The sequence below is a fragment of the Brachionichthys hirsutus genome, chromosome 16 (genome assembly GCF_040956055.1).
Source record: "Brachionichthys hirsutus isolate HB-005 chromosome 16, CSIRO-AGI_Bhir_v1, whole genome shotgun sequence".
NCBI lineage: Eukaryota > Metazoa > Chordata > Actinopteri > Lophiiformes > Brachionichthyidae > Brachionichthys > Brachionichthys hirsutus.
In genome coordinates this window covers 3,313,365-3,337,635 of record NC_090912.1, presented here as the reverse complement: position 1 = coordinate 3,337,635, position 24,271 = coordinate 3,313,365, and the positions used below count along the sequence as shown (strand labels likewise).

Genomic DNA, 24,271 nt, shown 5'->3' with positions numbered 1-24,271 from the left:
TTAGCACTTCCCCCTCTTGTCGCGCTGTTGGAACTTCCTCAACCGGCGGCCCCACAGGTCCTTCCAAGGAATGAGCAGGCTTCCCTTGTCCGCCACCACGCCACTCTGGCCGGGGGAATCGTCGTCGGTGCCCAGGAGCAGGTACTTCCTCCCGGGCTTGATCTTTGGACACTTGCAGGCCACATCCTTGGCACGCACCCACAGCAGCTGGTCGCCACGGCGGATGCGATGCTCTCCTTGTTTGTAGATGGAAATAATGTTGACGGTGAACTTCCACCACTCGCCTGCCTTGTCTCCTTTGAGTACATGCACTTGGACTGCTGTTGGGGGGGGGGGAGAGAGAAGCCAGGGTTAAAACAGCAGCACAGATTTGTGTCACCAATGGCAGGTAACTGGTGTCCCCCAGGGCCTTGTGATGGGATCACAACACCTTAAAGGTCTGTATTAAGCAATGGAACCTGATTACCTCCGACAAGGAGGTTCTGTTTTGCAGCCTGTACCAAGACGCTGTGGAATTAGTAGTGGACAAACGGATTTGTTATGTCCTCAAAAGCCAATTCGAAAGCCAATCCAGCAAGCAGGAACATCTGCAGCAAAGGTTTCCCCCCGTGAGATTCAGAGACACACTCCAGGCTGCTGTTGAGTAGCAGGGCGTCGATATTTGGTTGTTGTTGTTGTTTTAACAACACAAAATCAAAATATATTTACCTCCACTGAGGAGGTTGTGTTTTTGCCATCCGAGTGTCTTCCATCTGTTAACAGGACAAAAAGCTCATTGACGTAATTTCATGTGACGAGAAGGTTTGGCACAAGGATCCGGATGCAGGAGTGGATTCAGTCATTTGTTTTCTGCGTTTTGGACCATTTATAATCGATAACACATCAAATATTTGATGGATTACCGAACTAGTTTGCACGCCATAGAGGAAATTGTTTTCTGGAGTGGATCTTTGTGAACGATCTGTGAATTTCTTTCACTTCCTTCACAATTGCTTTGTTTTTTATTGCTTCTGCATGAAGTTGACAGGCGTCCATGTGTTTGGGCGGAGGCCGTCATCTTGTCACACATGTCTTGTTGGAATTTAGATTAGGATTTAATGAAATGGAACTGTTGAAGCGTGGGATGAGGCGTGAGCTTCACTGGACACCATTCAAGTTCAGCACGAGGCGGTCATCTATTTGTTTGTCAATGTTCAAAGTCCAGATTAAGAAAACCGATCAGATAGACACGATTAAGAATGAAATGTTTTGGAACAAAACCAAAAAAATATCATTTTAATTCCAGGAAATGAGTAAAGACACGGCAGCTATTACTTCATCGCTGAACGGCGAAGCAGCTAATCTCGGCTAGGAGTGCTTCACGTCTCGGGTTTAGCCGGGAATGTGTTACTAACGGTGAAGAGTGTGTGTGTGTGGGGGGGGGGGGGGGGGATTCACGAGCAGTGTGAGAATCAATCAAATGTGGAGATGATGGGAAATATTTCCATCATCAGTCAGGTAAGTGTGTATAACATGTCTGTTAGTTAATTATTTTGGTTTTACCAGAGAACAAAAATCTCTTCATAACAGAGCTGTCCAAAAACCTCCTCCTGATTTGCGCGAGTCGGATCGCCTTTCTTTGCCTCTGTGACGGAACATGATCCCTTTCGTTCTTCATCACTCGTCCCAGATTACTGGTCAGAGGGAAGCGGCGTGGGGGGAGAGGTGGGGTGTCGGGGTATTTGTGTCGCTGCATGGTGCGAGCAAATTGCACACAATTTCAGAAGAAAGAAGGTTTGTTGGTCCGAGTAGAGCGAGCTCTCACAGCCTGGCCATTCAGTGCAGCCCTCTCCTTCATCCAGACACATAAAGGCTGTGTGAAGGGGGGGGGGGGGGGGCAAGGGCCACTATTTGTCTTCCCAGACAGGAAAAAAAAAAAGTTTCAGGAGAGTCGGGATGTGTTTCCGACCTCGTGAGCCGTACAGGTTTTGCTCCCAGAAGCCCATCCAACTCCCCAGCGTGAGAATCCAAGAGAGACAGCGCTGTCTGTCCCCCTCCAGGCCCAGGAGGAGACGTTTTGGTCCCGGCGTCCCGGCTCGCCGTCTCTGTCTGTGTCTCAAGTAGTTAGCTAAACGCACTCAAATCCACGTGCACCACGGGAGCGCCTGGGATCACACGCCAAAAACAATCGCTCACAAAAGTCGCGGCAAGCGAGAAGCGGCGAGCGTGAGATGATCCTGCGTTGCACAATGGCTGCCAGCCGAGCCGCCCTCCCAGACGCCGCGCTGGGTTCATCTTCTTAGGGTCAATGTGCTGCAAGCTCGACTCCGCATGCCACCGACAAGGGCGAGGGCTAATGAGATTAGAGCTTGCTTAATTGCCCCACTGAGGTCCCTGTCCCCTCGGGTTATCGGCTGAGTAAACGACCACGGCCCCCGTTACCCTTGGGTGAGCACAGAGAGGGGTGGCTCTGGAGGCCGGTGGGCGCTATCCCACAGCGTCGGCAAACACGCGGCCCTTTGATTCATTGTCCTCCTGGTGGCAGGGAGAGGGAGGCTGCGTGTGTGCAGAGGCGGGTGTCAGGCGAGAATATAATCCCTTTGTGTCCGCCGTCGCCGTAGTTACCCCAGCGATGAAAAACACAAATTGAATAAACAAAACATATTTCTTTGTCTCAGGGGTGGCAATCCGTCACCGGCTGCCTAATTTACCACCTGTTTGTGCCCCCGAGGAATGCTCTGCTGCGGCAGAGCGCACAACTGTGTTTAAACAGCGGGCCCCTTCCCGTGACCCCTGGGGGGGGGGGGGGCTGTGGACCCTAAAGAACAGAGTAGACACTCTGAAGCCCCGCAAAAGCAGGAAGACAGGCCTGAGAGATTAATTAAGCAGAGGGAAAGGGGAAGGCCTGCCATGGAGCCTCGGCACGGCTCAGTCTGCTTCCAGGGCGTTCAGAGAAACTTCAGAGGAAACCAAACAGGAGCCGCCTCCAATCCGACGCTCTGATTTATAGATCCAAGGCCTGCCTCAGCTCCGACGCTTAAGAGTTAAATCAGTGGAAATATGAATAATGCCTGCCTCTGGCTTCCTCACTAAATGCAACAAACTGTCGACTTAACTGTTACAGGGAATCAAATATGCAGCTTGAAGTGCATGAAGCTCTTTTCTTGATGGCGTCTCACCAACAGTGAATTTGAATAGGAGACAGGTTAATTATCTCTTACAGGACCTGAAGGGCTTCCGGATTGTACTGACGATACTTTAAGTTATATTTGCATGAATACGTTAAAGAGTGATGCGTCTGAGAGAGGAACACAATCCTGTATGCGCCTCAAAGGATTTCTGTGTGTGTGTTTTTTACAGATGTGGATCCATCAATGGCAGATAAAACATCGGATTGTGATGGTAAATGATGCGAAGAGCGGAGTGGAGCGTTCTTATTTTAGGGCGGGTTGAGCTACGGAATGGGGGCAGTGCTGACTCTCCAATTGTTGTGGTTTCCACATGAAGGATAACGGATCAGTATCATTAATCATAATCAACACATCAAAAGTCCCGCTTGTTCCGCGTTGTTGAATTACGCTGTATATCCCCCCCCCCCCTTTTTTTTCTGCATGCATAATTTAATCTATCATATCAAACCCTGAGCATGATGTTTATTTACCTGGAAGAGAACTCTTGGATGACCTTCAGCTGCAACCCTTTGCGCTGTTGATTCAGTGACATCACAACGTACTGACTGTGTGTGTATTGGCTTCTCTTATCAGTTTAGGATTTGCTGTTAGAATGTTTTGCCAGAATGCATTGTGTGTTTTTTACTTTGGATCTGATTCATTGAGACGTCTGATCTGGCAGCACGCGTCATTTCTACACATTGAATTCACTCACCGTAGTCTTTCTTGCAGTACTTCTTCATGGTGATCTTCATCTTCCCCTTGGAGGCCTTACAGTGAGATTCACAGTCTAAGGGGGGGGGGTGAAAGGCAATGATTAAAAGCCAAAGAGCAGAACTGAATGAGATCAGACTCAAACTGGATGGGCTTGCAATTCTCTCCCTTGACCCCCCCCCCCCCCTCCCCAGGGTCTCTCAGATGCCTTCAAAGTGCCACTGTGAAACAGATTAGGGCTCGTACAGATCCTCCTATGTCTGTCAGCTTTTCCACTCCAGCCTGCGCCCTCATCAGTGTGTCTTGGCATGCACCGGGAGTGCCTACAGGGGTCACCCTCAAACAAAAGGAGGTCACAGGATGAAATTTGCCGCGACCTTCAGCGGCATCTGAGCCTCATGAGGCCAGAGAGCGAATACTCGAACAATCGCTGGGGCTAAAAGTTCCGCGGCCCCCGGAGAGAGGGGCTCACAGACTTGTGATTAATGCCTTAGCGGTATCCTTTACACCAGTGTGTGTGTGTGTGCGCTTAGGTTGGGCTGCCAAAGGGCTTTATTGATGGCCGCTGCCGTCGCGCTGTCGCTGCGCCAGGTACCTTTTGTAATGAGGAAGCTGGTGGTGGGACCAGAGGCTGAACCAAAAATTGAAATCATTTGTTCCCTCCACTTTCCACTGACTGACACAAATTGCAACCAGATCATGTCCGATTGTCCCCCCCCTCCTCTTCCACTCTGCCTCTCCCAGAGCAATAAGCCTTGTGCTCTTTTTTGAGGGGGTGGGAAAGCTGGCTGGGCATTCTGAAGAGAAAGGAGAGGAGTCGAGCGAGAGGGGGGACCTTTCAGCTCGCCTGAATATGGACAAACTTCATTATTTCTTCCAGCCCTCTGTCCAGTCTTTCCCTTTCTTCCCCATTATCCTCTGTGTGAATGAGGTTGCCTGGGTAATGATCGGGGAAGAAAAAAACGTACCCCTCCTCCCTCTCTCGCTAAAAAAAAAAAAAAGAAAAATGCAATTTGGGAAGTGGGATGAGGATCAAATTCATGTAATGTAGAGAAAGCATTTCTGGTGGAATGTGGCGCTGCTTTCTGGGGAGGCGGGAGAAATAAGAAAAGAGGAAATCCTAAAGTAAATGAAGTTGACTAGTCCATATCAAGCATGCCTGATTTCTATGTAAATGAAGTGCTAAGTGTGGGGGGGGGGCTCTTTATCTCCTGCTGGCCCTCAGGGGGCCTTTATCATAGTGCCCTTTGATAGCTGACGTTTCCCATTAGCCCCTTAGCGCAATTACTGCGCTGGGCCATTACACCCGCGACGCTCATTAAGGTCCAATCTCCCGCTGTGAGGACAAACGCCCCCTTTGTGTGTCTTTGCAGCAGCGCCACGTTCATCTGTGGGGTCCCCGGGGGACCACACTGTTCCTAATTTGGAGGGTGGAGACTGTGTGGAGTTTCGGACAGGAATCCAAACTCCACACATCCTCGGCCGTCACTGTAGTAGGACTCACGACAAGGCTGAATGAAGCCAGTGGCGCCACCCTGATCGATGATCAGAGGTGGCCCAGCCTGTTTAAACAGGCCTCCATCACTGTAAAAACTTATTGATATACTATGTTTTTAATTTCTCTACTTGAACAGCTGAGGCAGCGGGTTTACAGGCTTGTTTATGACAAGCCCACCCCCCCAAATCAGCGCGGGACAGACAGAAATTATACCAAATCCACAGATAAATATTTTTGCACATCCTCCGATGTCAGCAGCTCGACACGGAGACCCGAGAGAGAGCTCACGAACAATAGGTCGGGCAGGGCTTTGCTCTCGGCACAGCCAGCCTTGATTGATATACAAACTGGTGCAAATGAAGCGTGTAATCAGATTAGGGCTGAAACCCTTGGGAGGCTGCTGGGCAGGCTGGGAATACAAACAGGGAGGCCACAGGGAGCACTGGCAGGATATCTGGAGTTTAGATCAGCGGCACGCAGACCTCACGGGTTGTGTTTGTGTGCAGTTGAGAATGAGATATGATGATGAAAAAAAACGCAATCAATCAATGAAACACACAATGGTGAAATAAAAATAAGCTAAACAGAACTATGCTTCTTAATCAAAAACTCGTTTAGTTGAATGCTTTTATAAAATGACGGTATGTACTGTGTCACTCACCTGACGGCTCCTCGTAGCTGCTGTATGTCGCTGTTGGAGATGCGAGTGGGATTTCTGTGAAAGGAAGTTTTTACCTTAGCATTACGTTACATTGCACACGTAAACAAACATTTCTTGTTTTTTTGTCCTCTGCAAAGTCAGAAATGTTGTCTTGTAATAAAAAAAACTGAAACACAAGCACATAGGGATGGAACCAGCAAGGGATTAAATGTCTCTACTCTCATTATTTACCACTATTAATCTACTAATTAATTAATTAATCACACTTCATAACTCACGAAGATATATTTAAATCATCATGAGCCCTTTTACACATTTGTTACATCCCCAGTAACATAAAATAAATCCTATTCCAGCACATAATTCTAATGGTCTAATGATTTTTATCAGAAATGGCAGCCCCAGTGACGTAGTGGGTCGCTAGTGTCGTCGCCCCCCACCCCGGACAGCTGTTATCTCAGCTACTTGATGCTCCTAGCAAAAACAGATACCGGCCCATCTCTGGTTCTGTGAGCCGTTGGCATTTATTGCAGAGAGCCTGGAATCTGTAGCCAGCAGATACGGCCAATAAACATATCAGCCATCGTTCCCTTGGACTCGTTCTGGGGATTTATTGTGAGATGGACCGTTAACGGCACTGAAGGCACACAAGGCCATGTTAGGCAAGCTAATGGGCTGTTTATCCATGGCTCTGGTTTAAACAGGTCTGTACAAAATGTCTTAAAACGGAACATAAGAGGGGTGTAACTAGTAATAACTTCATTTATCACACGCTTGTCCTCTTGTCCTTTTTAGGTCTTCTGTCAAAGCACTTATGATCACCTTCAGGTACTCTTAATACAAGATGTACTGTCTTAACTCTACATTATGGATTTTGGTCACTGGCATTACTCTATAATCCAAACAGAGAATTGCAAACCTTAAAGTCCATTATGAGGGCTCCATGCAGCTCATTAGCTTTGCTTCTTTGTTAAAGAATAAACTAAGTAAAAAGCAATGGGTGGCAATAAGAATGCAGATATATAAATAAAAAATACTCTCCTCCATAACAAATGGTGACAGAGAGGAGAAAATTAAAACCAGTGATGCTGATAAAAGACAGACATGTTTGAAATATACATATCACGAAACATATAACTGTTATTCATTGTAAAAGTCTTTCATTTTTTAATGTTTCATTTTTCAGTGCAAATTTATTAGGTGAGAAATATTTGATCTTGAAAAAAGAAAAGAAAAAATCAATCCATTTCAGTGCTTTCTCAAGCTCATGTTTTGTTTTCAATGCCAAATTTTACTTTCAGTGCCAAAAGTCGCTCACTGTTTGAGTCGCATAAATCTGAAGCTTGGTTTTGACTCTATGGAAATATGGCAGCGGTCGATCCCCGAGCAGGCAGGACCTTGAAAGTCTTTGCTGCTGTGGTTTGAGTTGAGTTATTGAATTATGAGTGAACCTAAAGTTCGTCCTGTAAGCAGCCAAGTTGAAATTATGTAAAGTCATGCAAACATTTTGTTTTTGCCAGAACATTAGAGCAGAGCTTTTTTTTTTTTAATAAACAATTGAATGTGACATTCTTACTTGCCTATCCATTCTGACCGTTTTATTGGTCAGTGAGAGAACAGTTACATGGAGTTCAATGTAAAGAAAGAAACCGTTCATATTGTTTTCCCTTGTTTCACTGGGTGTAGCTTAATTGTGGCGAAGCTTCATTTAATGTGCAGTAACTGGTAGCTTAGTTTACTACACTTTCCAGGTAGGCTGCCCACACCAGATGAAACAGAAGAATATACATGAGCTGAAGGGCTTTTTCCTCAGCGGCATGAATTGTTTTTTTTTCTACTGAAAGACGTATTAAAACTAAAATGTATGTGTTTATTTCAACCACTGTTAATTAAAGCTGCATGTTAATATGAACTAGAAAGACTTCCTCTTTGGAAGAGGTTATTGTGTATATATATATAGCCTTACTGATGCAGGGCGCGATGGGGGAGCGGCTCTGCTGGTAGCCCTTGGCACAGCGGTTGCAGGTGATCCCCGTCACCCCGTCCTTGCAGGGGCATTGGCCGGTTGTCTGGTTGCACGTCTTCCCTGCTGCTCCTACTGGATGGCAGTCACAAGCTGTGGCGAGAAGAAGAAGAAAAATTCTAATTGAACTCGTTCATTTCAGAGCAAACAGCTTGTGATTTGAAAAATGAGGATATTAAAAACTAAAATCATCTTTAAAAATCACTGCAGTATTTTCCGCTCTGAGCTACACAGCCTGACTCTACATATTACACATAGTAAAAAATATATATTATAGTGACATTCCCACTGAGTGTTTTCCTTCCAGACCATCGGGGATGGCGGGCTGGGCCTTGCACCAGAATAAAACCTCAATCAAATTACACTGCGCCCCTCCACCCCATAATGAGCAGAGGATTCTTCGTTAGGTCCGCTCTGGAAGGCGCCAAGAAAGATGAAAGATGATTAATTACAGAATCTCACTGCCTCCGCGTGGCGTCGTTCTACCGTGTGCGCCGCTAAATGTATGCGTGTATAAGAGCAGGCTTTGTGTCCGGTGCAGTCAGACGCTGCAGATTGAGTTTCCAATGTGAAACCTTTTGGCATTGGCAAAGAGTTCCTCGCAAATACTGCTTGAATAATGTTCCCCATTAATGCACAAGTGGAACGCACTTCAAAGCCTATTTAATCTGTTAGTTAAATGTAAGAAATTCATTCTCTCTCTCTCTTTGTGTGTGTGTGTGTGTGTGCGTGCATGCTTGCCAACCGTTTACCATATAGCCAGTGTTTGAAGTGGAGGCCCAGCCTCACTGTTATGTGGACCAGCAGTCATTCAAAATTTATTTGAAGGGATCCAGAAGAGGCTGAGGTTTAGAATTTATGGAGTTTCATGAACATAACAACATTATTGCTGAACCTTTTTTTTTTTTTTAAATGAATGTTTTGGAAAGGTTTTTAAAAAAAATTATTATTCTTCTTCGATTGATTTGTATGTGGCATTAGTGGAAATCTAATCAAAAGCTGTTCCAGTTCAGTTTCTCTGACGATTATACACAAGCATGATCTTTCCTTGAAAATGAGCGATGCTAAAGCAATTTTATCATCTAACATTAAAAATAAAAAATGACATCATCCAGAAACTTTCAGTGTGAATAATATTTGTCCTTTTATCAACTACTGCAATGTATTTCTTTACTAAAAATGGAACTAAAAACAAAATAAAGTAAACAATATTTTCATACTTATGTTGTCATTGTCAAAATGTTTTATGAGATTGGGACAAGAAAACTATTTGATTCATAAATCCAACTAGCTAATAGCTAAAATTAAATTTTAACTAGTAGCTAAAATTAAATATAATGTAAAGATCTTTTAAGACCATTTCCCAGAAGCCTTATAACTTGTAGGCCAAATGTCAGCATCTGTGGCGAGCTCATTTCTCTGATGCCGTCACAATTCCCTTCAGAGATCAATAAAATATTAACAAATTCTAATTCCAATGGAATGAACGGTATGTAGCTAAGGCGCTAGACAAATAAGAGAGCGTTGGTGAATTATATGGACATGAGGAGACGGAGCTTTGGTGAGGGATTTCCGTAACAGCTAACAAAGTAGTCCGTATGACATTAAATCATACGGACTGTAATAGCATGTAGACTGGGGGTATCTCATAAGTCCCCAAGTGTGAATGCAAACCGGACACATTAATTAATTTCCTGCTGTGTGTGTGTGTGTGTAGGTGTGTGCGTGTGTGTGTGTGTGCAGGCTGTGGAGCTGAATGGTCGCTGAGGGGTCTGGAGGAGTGCTGTGAAGTGAACCGTGTACCAGCTCCATCTCTGTGGACTCTGTCTAGTTTAACGGTTACACTGCCAAACATATGAGGAAAAATAGCAGTGTGTGTGTGTGTGTGTGTGCGTGCGTGTGTGTGCGTGTGTGTGTGCGCTGTGGTTCTACAAGAACCCTGTTTACACTGCGCTTGATGAGGGGTGAAGTTGTTAATCTGGGAATTAAAGCATGAGGCATTCCACGCTGTAAACGCCATACAGCGGGGGCCATTCCTCACTGGCCCCCCCGGGGGGGGGGGGGGGGGGGGGGGGTCAAGGAAAGCAGACTTCCTGGTGACTGTGTTGGCACAGCGCTGTGTTTCCTGTCCAACAGCAGCAGGCTGGGATGGTTGGGCTGATTTGAACAATAAATATGGTGGTTTCTAACTGATGTCGCATCGCTCGGATTTTGTCACAAGGCAGCAATCAGGCTGTTTGTTTTTGATCCCGCAGCACTAAATCGAGTGCATGAGGGAAGTCTTTAACAGTTCGGGTTACTGATGATGCAGCTTTTGGGGAACCTCTGTCACTGGAAACATCTCCACGTTCTTCACCCGAAACCTTATCACTGTAATTACAGCTCGTAAAATGCACGGGCTGACGTAGCGAAATCCTGCAGACAGCAATATGCCATTGTTAACTGAGCACAGATTATCCATATTGATTGTGTTCAGTACAACACGGCCACATGCTAGTATAGATCCATCCCAGGGTCACTTCACAGACTCCAGAACAGCGGTGCAACTTTTTCTCCACAGGTTTTCAAAGAATTCCTGTAAAACCTGAAGTTTGAAACACTGATAAAAGACGTAGGAAAAAAGCTTCCCCCGAAGTAAACATTGACTTTATCATGACGGAACAATGCGTTTCAAATTAAAGCCCGCCTCTCAAAATCTTGCTTGGGGAAAAATTAGGCTGATTATGTTTTATTAAAGCAATGTACTTCATTTATCAAAAGTATCAAGTACTGTTTGCAGAAGAAGTGGACCGTGCTACTGCGACGTGTAATTAGGGCTTTATGACTGGTCGGGGGCCACAAGATCAATGTGTGAGATCATTAATGACAGAGGAAAAGCAAAACCAAAGTTATATTACGCAACTTTGTGTCTCTAATCATGGTATTTGCTCCCTGTTTCTGAATGGTAATCTACCGGATCACCTGATAACCGTACACTGCTTTGTGTACAGGAGTGAAAAGACAAACGTTTTTGGCAATTTAATTCTATTTTAAAGGGCTGTTATGTCTTAAATGCAAATTATGAGCAGGAAAAAGAAAGTACAAGCTATAGTTGTTGGATAAATGTAGTGGAGGAGACGTAAGAAAGAAATACTCGCATATATATGTTTGGGAGAAGATACATGGACGTAGTGAGGGAGTACATGAGAGTGGCTGGTGTTGGGGAGGACAATGCAAAGGACAGGGTGAAGTGGAGAAGTGGCGTCCCCTCACGGGACAAGCCGAAAGTACAGTGGTAGTATTCTCAGGTGCATGTTTTCTCAGATACTCGGTCGTGTACATCACAGGTGAATACCATCATTTCCTCTTACCTTTGCATGCTCTCCGGTGTGAGATGGTCTTGGTCATGTCCCTATAGTAACCCTCCTTGCAGTAGTGGCAATGGCGTCCCGCGGTGTTGTGACGACAGTTGAGGCAGACGCCGCCGCTCCTCCGGCCTGACAGCTTGTACAGCTCCATGTTGAATCGGCAGCGCCGGGCGTGAAGGTTACAGTGGCAGGCTGGGCAGAAAGAGAGACGGGAAGTTCAGACTCAGGGAACCAGAGTTCCCATGTGCCCTCGTATGCCGTTGGGTTGTGTGCGACACCAGCGGTGAGAATTAAAGTCTGGCAGGGAACTTGAATCGTTCTTCTGCTGTCCCACATGTCTGAGGGGCCGATGAATTATTTGACATTTATACTTTGTCTTGTTAATATCTGTTTTTTGATGCAACGGGTATGCAAATTAAATCAATGAAAATGCACGAGATTAATCAGAATTTAAATAGAATTAAATAAAATTGCTCCAGTTACATTACAATGCTAACACTATGTAGCCAATGCAGATACAATCACATCCAAGCAGTCAATCATTCCCAGCTTCTTGCATCACTGAGCATCTTTCAGGGATGCTGAAGTATGATGTCATGTAGTATGAAACTACACCGTGCACAGTGTGGCTATGGTCCCTTGGCTCTACTAGCCCGTAAAGCTAAACTCTCGTTGTTATTTGGCTCATATAAATACAAATATACATGAAATCATCACTGCGCCTCCTGCAAACAGCTCAGTTTGAAAAAAGAATCTCTGAAACTAAGGGAGCGGCTATAGCCAGAGCTTTTACGACATAAGGTGGCGCTCATGGGAAATGCAGTCATCTTCCCGAGAAGCCTTTCTATTGCCATGGATGGTAAGAGTCTTGTATGTTGTGCTCTTTTTAAAGTTTGCATCATCTATTTTAGACCGACGAGACGGCGGCTCCCTGTTCTTGATGGTGAAAATGAAGCTGTTGGTGATTCATTCTTCTTTAGCCCGAATCAGACAGGTATCACTATGATGAGCGGCGCTCACACTTCCTCACGTTCCTCTAATCCCTCCATCAATCCGCCCGCCTCGGCGTTATTACGGGGAGATGTAGGTGATAAGACTGTCACATATGTTCCTTCCTTCATCGGCCGTCTGAATCACGTACAAAATGACTCACACCTGCCAAAAGGGAGCAGAGCTGGCAGGTGGTTGGGATTCAGAAACGCTCCTGTGGAATGGGAGGCCACACACACACACACACACACACACAGAGAGAGGTGTTTGGCAGCTGTCACAGGCTTATCTCCCTCACTTCCCTCCCCACGGATGATCCAACACACACTATACCAAGCTTTGAAGAAATCGCACACACACACACACACACACACACACACACACACCCTCCTCCCTTTCCCTCTTACTCGGTACTGCTTTCTTATCCCAGATGTTATCTCCACTTAAGGGAAGTGTGAGGGGGAAAAGCAACGGGGCTTTTTTCATGAATAGGAAATGGAATGCTCTTAGTTTGTGGTGCTGAAGAAAGATGATGCTGGTACTTTAATCTCCCGAAACACACACACACACACACACACACGCAGACATGAGGCCGTCACTTCAAAGAGCGCAACTGCTTCTGAAAACAAGACAATTATTATAATACGACATTATAACTTCTCTCTTTTTCAATGGGTCTCCTCGCAGGCTGATAACGGTCGCCTTTGTCCCGTGTCTGTGTGTGAGGGCGTCTTAAGTCGAATAATGTTATCTCCACAGCTGTCCCCAGGCCCTTCTAATGAGCGCTGCGCTATCTCATCCACACATCCCCGCTCTGCTAACACAGCAGGGACAACAGCTTCAGCGCTGATAAGACGTGAGCTCAGCAACAGGCTCCAAACGCCCCTCGCATGTTTACTCAATAACAGAGAGTGTATGCACCGTTCAAAGAGTCCGACAGTCTGTGCTACAGGCTGCGAAGAAAGCAGAGATGATGAGCTCATGTACCTCAACATCCGCATCACCAGTCGTCCCCCTTTAGATACAAATTTTAAATAAACTTCACTCATCATTTTCAGTCTTTTAATGACAAGCTTACAATGGATTTGTTTAATACTTATATTATGACATTAATGCATTGAAGAAGTTCCAGATATGAGTTGCGTGCATAAAGGAAAGGTTGCTGCACAGTTGCTGCTTCCTGTCGCACTAGAATATTAAAGTGTTATTTTCTTGGGAGCGCTTTCATTTGGTTTCAAGAGCCTACTTAGAGCGATGCTGTTCCAATCTATTTATGTTCAAGTGCCATCTCTCAGGCTTAAGGAAGGTTCACGTGGTGTGTGTGCGTGTGTGTGTGTGGGGGGGGGGGCATATCGGATAGAAATTACGCATTCCACAGCTTTACGGAGGCGTTGTTTCACCCCGCCGACAGAGGAGCGCACACTTCAGCAACAATCAAACTTCTGTACAAGGAGATCTCTGACGAAATGCGGTCATGGATAGAAATCCAGTTATGGATAGTGCCGTCCAACTTTGTCATCATGTCAAATGTTTAATTCATTATCTATGTGAGAGAATGGGAGGGGGGGTTGTTCCTAAATGTATTATCGCCACCAAAGATCATATACTTTCAGTTGTTTGTCTGCAGGATTACGGGAAAACTACAGGCGTGATTTTCATAAAGCTCAGCGTTAGGGTGGAGCTCGGGCAGAGGAAGGACCTATAAAAAAAAAAAAAGTAGATCACAGGGAAGGCAGTCCAAATATTTTTCACTTTCACTGGATGAGAATGGCTGAAATCAAATCAGAGAAATAAAACATTTTCTTTCGCCATGGTTATGCTTGTCAAACACGGATAAACATGTCCTCACCTCCACCCATCCCTGCAGCAGCAATGTAGCCCAAGAGGCTGCTGGGACACAAAGAGGAAACACAGCAGAGCACAGAGAGGAAACACAGGCAGATACAGCTGCACACATCTAAGGGACGAATACAAAGTAATGCTTCAGACGCACAGAAGCCCATTTGGAGCTAAAGCGCATTGAATCAGTTGATAAAAAAAACAACAACAAAACTTGAATGCACTGTTGCCAATATATCTGTTAGGCACACATAATAATAATAATAAGGAGTTCCGATATAAAACAGAAGGACTGTAATCGAGTCTGATGCATGAAGTCGTGGCAAATGATAAGCGACGATAACAAACGGGCCGATCAGGCAGCGATGAACTCCTGATGCTTTGTTCGCTGGACACAGTTTGTTCTTAGGAGACGCCACATCATAGTCCATTAAAATAGATGGCACGAATGCATCATTATAATAGTGCAAAGCTGGACATAAATCATAAAGGACTTCCGCTGCTCAATAAAACCCTCATGGAGGAGTTTTATAGGAAAGCGGCATCAATGAACCTGCAGTGCGTAAAACAGCATGTAGAAGCGCTGTGATTGGTCAGCTCGGCTGCTTCTAAGCCTCCTTCATGAGACACGTTTACCACAATAATTACTTTCAATCACACATCATCGGAACTTCTGCTTCAAGCGCTCCACATGATTAATCCCTTTACTAGTTTCCGGACTGCTTTTGATGATTTCACTCGACTCGAGGCGAAGAAGCAGTGAAAGGAAAAAGAACTGGAATTGTTACAGGGCGATTTCTATCTCACACGGGATGGCACAATGACCTCTGAGGCCCGCTTCGTCGCCGGTACCAACCCCTGGGGTCACAGGAGCGGAAAGCGGAAAGCAAAAGATGCTCTTCGATCATGTTAGAGAAGAGATGGCACGGCTAGGACAAACAAGAGTTCTGGAACATGAGGAGTTAGTATATGGTTATCGTATGTGGTTTTAATCAGACACATATTAGAGGATGGAGGCGATTTAAAAGGGAGAAAGGGTTCGTTCTTCAGCTCCGCGTTGAACGGGAATGACGGCCAGAGCTTGCTTTTTTAGATCTGTTCCTTCAGGAAAGAAATGGGTGGCGGTCAATTCTGATTTTGTCCGGCTGGGGTTCTCTCCGGCTTCTCCGGCTTCCTCCCACCACCAAGAACATGCAACTTGGCTCCATGATCCAGCAAGCGGGACGGAACTTTTATCAATCTCGACTTTCTTGGCTCAAAATGACAAAATCACAAGCAGCTCCAAACTTTAGCTCCGAGGCTTCAAACATCCTTTCAGAGAACATTTTGTAACAAACATCACCTCTGGTAATTGTAGAGCAGTAGCATATGTGTGTGTGTGTGTGTGTGTGTGTGCTCTGCTATCATAGCAGCACACAGGGAAACCTAATGACCCATCACTCAGCTCAACTTTCACCTCCGAGGAGCTGCCAAACCACAAGAGTACAATTTGTGTCCCGAGATAAGAGATGAGAAGGGAAAAGCTAAGCTAATGAATTGGGTTGTCCATGAGATAAAAGGCTATCTGAAGCCATCCCAGTCCGCCAGGTCTCAGCACGTCCTCGAGTCTGCTTAGAAATGCATGTCACGTAAAAAAAAAAGTTCAATGTTAGCGTTTAACGAGGATTTTATGACATGATTTTCCTCAAATTGAGTCAGTGACCACAGAGTTATTCATCTAATATAATAATAAAAACTATAATAAAATCATAATGTTTTACTAATGCTTCATTTCAGACTCAATCTCCTGCAGGGGCATCAGTGGCGCCGGCGTGTTTAGCAGGACCTCTCAAGCTGGACAAGCCTTCATGTCAGGCCCTCCGAAAAGACAACAAATACCTATCAGCTCCACGGGAGCGTCTGTCGATAAGTTTGACCTCTGACCTCGCAGGGATTTTGACCGGGGGGGGGGGTCATTGTTTCGTATGAGCTGCTCTAGAATAGAATCACAGCGCTCGCCTCGATGCATGCTCTAACTGTCTAACAGTCACACACACGTGACACTTTTCCTTTTCCTGCAAACTGCCCCCCCCAGCCCCCTCTCCGTGTGAGAATAATTGTCTGCCCCTGACTTGCAGGCTTTGTCTTTACCGTGCAAGAAGCAAGAAGGGATGAAGTCATGGGAGGCGTTCCCTTCTTTACAAGCGCAGCTCTGTGATCTCTGGTGGAGATCAATTAGCTGAGCAATCGGCCCCGCCCTGTGCTTTTCACTGAGTTACTGCTTGTAAACCCTTTGGTTGCCGGGGGGAACGGGGAATACTCGACATGAAACAGCCACCGAAGCCGGCCCGGCCGCGGTGGGCTCCATCCCAGCACAGGGTAGCGAATGCCATTAAGTAATGCAAGGTGACATCAGCCAATGTAACATAAGATTATCTGGCAGTAATGTGTGTGTGGGCCGCAGTAACGGCCTGTTAGCGGTGACTGATGAGAACAGTAGTTCCCTCTAACAGGCTTTCATGACAGCAGGTAAATCTGGATCGGCAGCCGGTATTTTCTGACAGGAGAAACTTTTCTTAGCTCCCGCTTTGGAGGAGCCTTGAGTGACGAATGTGTTCAGCGATTTGTTGAACAAAGGCACTCGCATCTACTACGGGAATGAGATGGAGCAGGAAGAGCAGGGCAGACCTGGGTGGAGTGGACCGGACCTGACCAGACTCCGCCCAGGTCCGGCCCAGGGCCTGGGCCTGCCCCGCTAACCCTGCTCCACCCCACTCCCACAGTGGGACTCAAACCAGAGTGCCTCCGAACACAGTGAAAATCAATATAGCTACTAACTACGCCACCGTGTGGGTGAGGAAATTTGAGGTATTACCATAGTCCTACCTACCTGTCAAATAATAAGTTGATATTTCAGACCACAGCCGTTAGCGTGCTGTCATGTTGTACTGTGTTGGCCTTTTTTACGGTTCACAGAGACACTGCGCCGATGTTGTGTGTCTTCTCCAAGATCAACACGTGTTTATGTGACACAAGAGAGAAAGCGCAGTTTGAACACCATGAGAAGATGAAATTTAATTTAGTGATCATCTTTATGTAGAAAAGTCGGGTCACTTTTGCATTGATTGATAGGTGCAGCTGTTCAGGGCGGCGGCCAGTCAGTCGCCCAAATCGGATTTCTGTGTTCGTGCAAACCTGATAAAACTGGATTTGGTCAGATTTGAAGCACTATATCTTCCATGTCAATGAAAACCAGCTGAACCAATCACACCAGTCACACCAGTCACACCAACGGCATTCTGCATCCGCTGGTCTTTGAAGTCACGGCTCTGGAGTCACTTCCTTCTCAAGCGTGCAACCAGATACGTGCTTTCTCTGACTCGTGAGATATGGAGCCTGCACCATCAGTGAAAATAAACCACACAAAAAACACACCGGTCCCACGTTGCCAGAGTCTTCATCACGCTCAGATTTTCTCTGAGAACGAGGGGTGGAAACTGTCTGATGCATGAGTCAGAGTTTGACCAATCAGCGAAGGAAGGAAGTGGCTTTGTGTTTGCTGTGAAGAGAGTCGTGAGCCATCGGTGACCTGGACCGGGTCTGCCCTTTCTCCGTGCCCAGAGTGGAAGAATCTAACTCCGCCTCAGCCGCACACACACAAACACAGCGAGCAGAGGGAGGATTGTAATTGATGAATCTCCAGGTTTTTCCTCCTTTAAGCAGATGTGAAGCTCTGGGATATTTATAGTCATGTATAGGAGCCGCCGTCTTGTACCCATTGTGCTTTTGCCTCCTCTATCTATCCCACTGGATTTCCCCTCAAATCCAATAAGTGATTCCTTATTCTTTCTCGGAGAAGAATTGGCCACTGGGGTATGTTAGAGAGACGGAGACGGAGCGCAGGAGGATGTAGGAATCCATCACAGTGAGTCTCCTGGAGCGGCTCACACAAACGTTATCTGGAAAAAATAAATATGAATCTGGGCCCAACATTTCCTTCTTTTTTTTTAAGGCCGGCTTATTGCGTCTGCACTTTGTCTTAAAGTCTTCTGGAGACAAGTGGCCTTTAATGAAAAGAGGAGCAGCCGACATTCCTGATTCCTGCTGGAGTATTAAGCAGCAGTTGCTGCCTTTGTCCCCCCCCCCCCCCCCCCCCCAGTCGAGCCTGACCTCCGTGTCGACGGCACAGCAGGGAGGATGATGGCGGCCAAAGCAGATTACGCATCCGGGTAAGAGCGTGTTCTGCGCGTGGGCAGACAGCGGGTGTGTCGGGTGGCGACGCAGCAGGGGAGCTGGCTGGAGCTCTGAAGCTGAGCCGCAGAGCGTGTCTCCCTGCCCTGCCCTGCTGCCCCCCCCAACGCACTCGCACTATAGGTGGTCTCGACACCACCCCGGAGGCCCCAGCAGTCACCTCCATGCAGACAGGCGGTGGACACAATAAGGAACCCCCGTGAACAGGCAGCTTGATCTGCCCCCACAAAGTTGGGGTGTTTACTGCACCATAAAAGGTTGTCTGTTGTGTTTAATGCTACAGAGACAAACGGACACGAGGACAAAACGAGGACATTTAATTTCACAAGGTGCTGAACAAATGCTCGACTCTAAAAGTCACGTTCCAAGAAATAATGAAACTCAGTTCAGTTGAAATACCCACGATTCAGCAGCAATTTTGCTCTTGAAAATTCCCATCAGCCAATCAATCAGCTTCCTTCCAGCAACGAGAGCCCATGCAGGATATTCAAATGAATCGTTCAATATCAGTGCTTTATAGGGTGCCCACTCTGCGTCGAGTCCAGCCTCTTCAAACCGCCGCCCACAGCACAGCGGAAGCAGACCTTTCAGCGCGCTCTTAAAAGCTCGAGTGAAACCTCTCTGGCCCAAACCATCGTGTCTGTCTTGAATTATGAGCTCAACAAAACAAAATGCTCTAAACATGCAGTCTTTGCCCGGAGGACACTGGAGCGCAGCAGAGCACAGAGCTGGGTCTTTTTAGTTTGGAGGTCCCGCTAATACACGTCTTTGCCTCATTGTCTGCTTGTATATGGTGGAACCGCTTTCCAAAGGCGCGCTGGCTTGCATGGCGAGGAAGAGGAGTCAGGGCAAATGGCAATAATGGGGGGGGGGGGGCTTTAAAGGACGCTGTACGACGCATTACCCCTTTTGTCATTGTTAGCGTTTGTGTGAAAACAATTCAAGGGGTTTATGGATCATCTAAATCAACATAATTATGTTATTCATGGTTTTATGTATTGATTGGTTTAATAGATTTCTGCGTCATGGTTACGGCCGGCTGCCATCGCGTCCTCCCATTGGTCGGACGCCGCTGTGAAGCCGAACCTCCGACACACCGGTTTCCCGTTGACTCCTCCCCTCTCGTTTCATCTAATATCTATTCCTCCCTCGTGCTTGTGTTCCTTCTTATTTTCTTCTCATTACTACAATTACAATTTCCATCTCGTGGTGCCCCCCCCCCCCCCCAGTCTAATCCAACTGCAATTTGCTGTGTTGTTTTCAGACCTTGTTTAGACTATTTGTGCAGCCTATCTGAAGGTCATAATGTTGTTTAGCATTGCTGCGGACCTCAGGGAAAATGTCTGTTCCTGCTGTAATCACTAATAAAGATTCAAACAAACAACCCGTAACAAGAGCAAGACTTTTACAAAAGAAAACAAAATGTTGCTCTCTTTTTTCTCTTACTGGGTAAAACATGTGTTTTTCCTCTGTGATCAAAGCCTTTTCTAAATGTTTACTACTGAGGATCTTTGAATTTGTGTCCGTCATAATGAAATTCATCCATGGAGGAGAATTTTCTCTTTGCCTGCCAGAGCAAGGTCAAAGGTCAGAGCCTGAAGAGCCAAAGAAGAGTCGGTGCCTCTCGCGCAAGGATTCTGCAGAAATACACATTTAAGGTGCTTAAATGACACCCCCTAAGCGGCCTCCATCGCGTCTCCACCACAACTACTGCAGGTTGTGACTATCGGTTGTGGCATATTACTTTTGCAAACAGCCTCTTTTCATTACTGCCCTAAAAGAATGTGTGAAGGAAACGTGTTTAAAACAGAAGCCAAGCGAAAAAGACAAGCCCAGAAACCGTCGAGTCATCGTGGCCGTTTCAGGCTGCGAGTTAAATGGAAGCTTCTGACTGTCCCTTGGTGCTGGCACCGGACGAGGGACGGAGCGAGGGAGAGAGGGAGAGAGGGAGGCCCCACCCCCGGAGAGACCGGCCACACATTCAACACCGAAAACCAGCAAAGCCAGCATCAGACGGCAACTGGTCCAGCACAGAGACGCTGCCATCCGGCGTCCCTGCAGCATGCCGTCAAGAACATAATAAACAGGGAGGCGCTGCTTTAAGGGTTGGGCTTCCTGTTTCCTGTCCTTATAAAATGGGATGCAGCTCAAAGATAAAACAATTACATTTTTTCCTGGCAGCAGTCTTCTCTTGACGGATTGTGTGTTCAGTGATTCATATCCAGAATAACGCTGTGAGTATCGTCATGGATACAAGCCCCTTTTATTTCAAATGATAATGGAAAGATTCATTTCACTTCCTCTGCAGTACAATTCTGTAAAACGATTATTTTTGAACACTTCCCGGAGATTAATTCTGTTAGAAATGGTTGATTGTAGCAAAAATAAAGCTGCGGGATTGAACAAACGTGAAAAATGACACGTGGGAGTGACGAAGAAATCCACTTTCAACTTGGCTCAAAACCCACTTGGCAAGCAGAGGCTTCCCACAGTTCCCATCACAGCCCATCAGTCAGGCTGGAGAGGAGTCAGCGCGTCCGATTCACAAAGATGGAACTCCTTCCACATGTCCAGTTTGTTGCCGTGGCGTCTGTGAGCAATACATCCCCTATCAGCTTGTGTTTCAAGCACAGGTCCGGTCATCAAGTCCCCGCCACTTGAACCGAGAACAGCCCACGACATCTCTCCATCCAACACAAACGCACAAAACCAGAATGGGAATTGGTTAAATGTAGTTTGTTGAAAAGATCCATTTATGAGAAATGTTTTATGGATAAATCAGAATTAAGAGCAACATGAAACCCAAATCTTTTTTAATAAATGAGTGCCATGCTTCTTGGGATGAAAGCATGAATGAGTTGCAAATAAACAAACAATATCAGATCCAAATAATGTCAGTCGGCGCCTCTTTTACGTCATTTGAGTGCGTTTTTTAGTCCTTTTTAGTCAGTCGGGATCTTTTTGTCGTCATTCCTCATGCCTCTGGTTCTGATCCATGACTCTCCATCCATCCATGACACCAACCAGTACCGACAGTCCTGAGGGTGGGTGGTCGGTCAGATTCCATGAGGCCGTCCAGCCCTGGTTTTATGGACAATATTCAAAGGCTCTTCCTGCCTGCCTCCTGCAGCCTCTGATGAAGCGTCCTCCTGCCTCCCTACGTGGATACGCAGCAGGAGAACCACGCTAAGCCACTCCGCATCCTCACTTACTGCCAGACCTGCTGGACCCACTGCTCTATTGAAACGACCCCTCCTCCGGGTCGTCCTCCTTTATTCTAAGGGGTCAGGCCACCCTTATTTCCTCTGTGGAAGACATGATCAGTCTGGCTGCTTTATCTGATGACACCGCTTCACAAAAAGCGAGCCGGTGAATGAGCCCCCCCCCCCCCCCCCCCCCCTGACAGCGAGATGGATGGCACCAGAGACAAGAGCTTTTCTTTTAGTAAAATACTCTGAGATGCTGGCATCCCGGAGGCAAAGAGCGGAGGCCAAAGGGAACAACTTGTTCACTTGTTCTGTCTGGTTGAGCAAATCACCCACTGTTGGGGGGGGGGGGGGGGGGGGGGGGGGGCTTGATCTGTTGATGCAAGCCCCCCCTGCGCTGTTGAAAATAGCATCACAAGAAATACACTCGCTGCCGCCTTTTAAACTGCAGCTCTGGCTTTGTCCTCCTTTCTGAATCGTTTACAGGCTGTAAAATAGCAGTTTATATTCTACGTGCCAAAAAACGTCAATAAAAGCGCCTTAATCGCCCACCTGATCTGTAAGCGCAGCTGTTTACAGAACCGCAGCACGTCTCAGCAGTCTGTCTCCGCATGCCGGGTCTCCTCGGCTGTGCGCTCGGAACAGGTCGACGCGCAATTACGCATTCGTTGCATGCAGGCGCACTTTGTCAAAATGCTTCCTGTTCTTTTTGTTATTTTGGTGTTGATGAATTTGAAACTTAATATTAAAAAAAAAGAATCGCGAATTACATCTTGAGAAAAGTTTAAGATTGATTTTTAAGAATAAAAAAACAACATCTAAAAAAGATGGAATAATTGGATTTATTTAAGCTATTTCTTATAAGTTTGGTCTAAACTATTATTAGTGTTGTGTTAGATCATGTGTTCGAGGTGAATTTTCACTCTTTCTGTGTTAGAATTGTAAAGTTTGTTTTATAAAAGTTCGATAATAGATCAGCAAAGACAGTTTGAGTTCAGAACTATTAATTTTACCAATTTAAATCACTTCAAAGGATTAATTTAACGAATTCTGCTGCGTTGAATCAACCTGAAGCCTATTTAGCCCTGAAGCTCATGACCGTATTTATACCGCTTTGTTTCAAATTAATTTGTCCTTAGTAGAATTAATTATAACCAAGTTTAAGATCGAATCACCGCAAATTTCTTTAAATATCTCTTCAGACCAAAATTATATTCTCAGACTGGGAGTTTCTGCGTTTCCTTGTCGGTGCAAAACGGAATTCAATTTACAGGAACGAATAAACGCGCGCATTGTGCGTGAACCCGTGACGGGGTGACCTTGAAAGGAGAGGTTGACCTACCGACACACTCGTTGGCTTCTCTCGCCGTGGCGCGCTGCCAGGGCCGGTCGTAGTGGAACGGTTTGCACCTGTCGCACTCCGGTCCCGCCGTGTTGTGTTTGCACTCGCACACCAGATTCCCTTCTCTGTCCTTTACGCACTTGGACGCGTGTCCGTTGCACTTGCACCTTCCTCCCACCTGCAGGTCCGACACGGCGTAAAAGTACGAGTCCCTGGCCAGCTCCGAGTCGTCCTCGTTCTCGTCCCCGAACGTGTGGAGCCGGCTGAAGATCACCTTGACGTCCGTGGCCGTCACCCAGTCCTGCAGCACGGGGGAGTTGTCGAAGTCGTGCGCCGACGGCCTGCCGTCCAGCGTGCTGAAGGCGATGAGCCCGCCGGTCAGCGGGTGCATGTCGGTGTGGGAGTCCGTGCAGATGGCCTCCTGCTCGTTCTGCTTGGTGATCGCCGCCTTATTCTGCCGGTTGTACATCTTCTTGCACTGCGTGGAGTAATACTGGAACGGCACCCACGACTTGCCGTAGTCCATGGATTTGTAGATCGCCATGGACTCGGGTCGAGGCGAGCAGAACTGCAGGCTCACGTAGGTGACCTCGAACTTCTTGCCCAGCGACAAGGTGAGCGTTGCGTTCTGCGGGTGCTGCACGAAGTTCTCCGACTGCCAGCAGGTGAGGTTGTGCGGGTTGTTCAGGTCCGTCAGGTACGCGGGCGGGTGAGACTTCTTGGGGTCGCCGGCGTCGCACGTGTGACAGTCCCGCGTCCTCTCCTCTCCCTTTTCGGTCACCACGCAGTATCTGGCCGCGGGGTTCCCGCAGGTGCTGGAGACGCGCACGTCCTTCCCGAACGCGGAGTTGACGAAGTCCGGGATGCACCTCCGAGGGTTGCCGTTCTCGTCGTAGCACGGATCGGGAGGGGAAGACTGCGCGGCGAACATGCTGAGCCCGTATCCTCCAAAGGCCCCCCCGGTGAGCGCAGAAAGTGTCACCAAGGTGAGCCAAAGCTCCAGAAGCCTTTGCATTGTAATCCGCGCGCAGCAGGGACTCTCGTGCTGAAATGCAAATGGCACAGATATAAAAGCGCAAAGGGATCAATGATGGCAGAGGTTTAAGAAAGACCAAGAACAGTCACAATAAATGATGCTCTGATCTGAGGCAGAGGAAACTCCACCCAGCACTGAGCATCCGGATGAGTTGCTCACTCTTTGCGTGAAGCAACAACTCCGGAGAGTTTGTGGAACAATCTATCCGGCTTTCCAGAGACTGGATCAGCCTAAAT

The 24,271-nt window shown here is 46.8% G+C and overlaps 1 protein-coding gene across 1 annotated transcript; it reads right to left on the bottom strand.

Moving 5' to 3' along the window:
* ntn1b (netrin 1b) lies at positions 1-24,177 on the bottom strand. The gene is made up of 7 exons (XM_068750027.1): positions 24,137-24,177; positions 23,000-24,036; positions 11,396-11,584; positions 7,989-8,138; positions 6,023-6,076; positions 3,865-3,939; positions 1-320 (listed from the first exon to the last, which is right to left on the bottom strand). Exons 1-7 carry the CDS (start codon positions 24,175-24,177, stop codon positions 1-3), a joined length of 1,866 nt encoding a protein of 621 aa, XP_068606128.1.
* Positions 24,178-24,271: the final 94 nt, after the last annotated feature.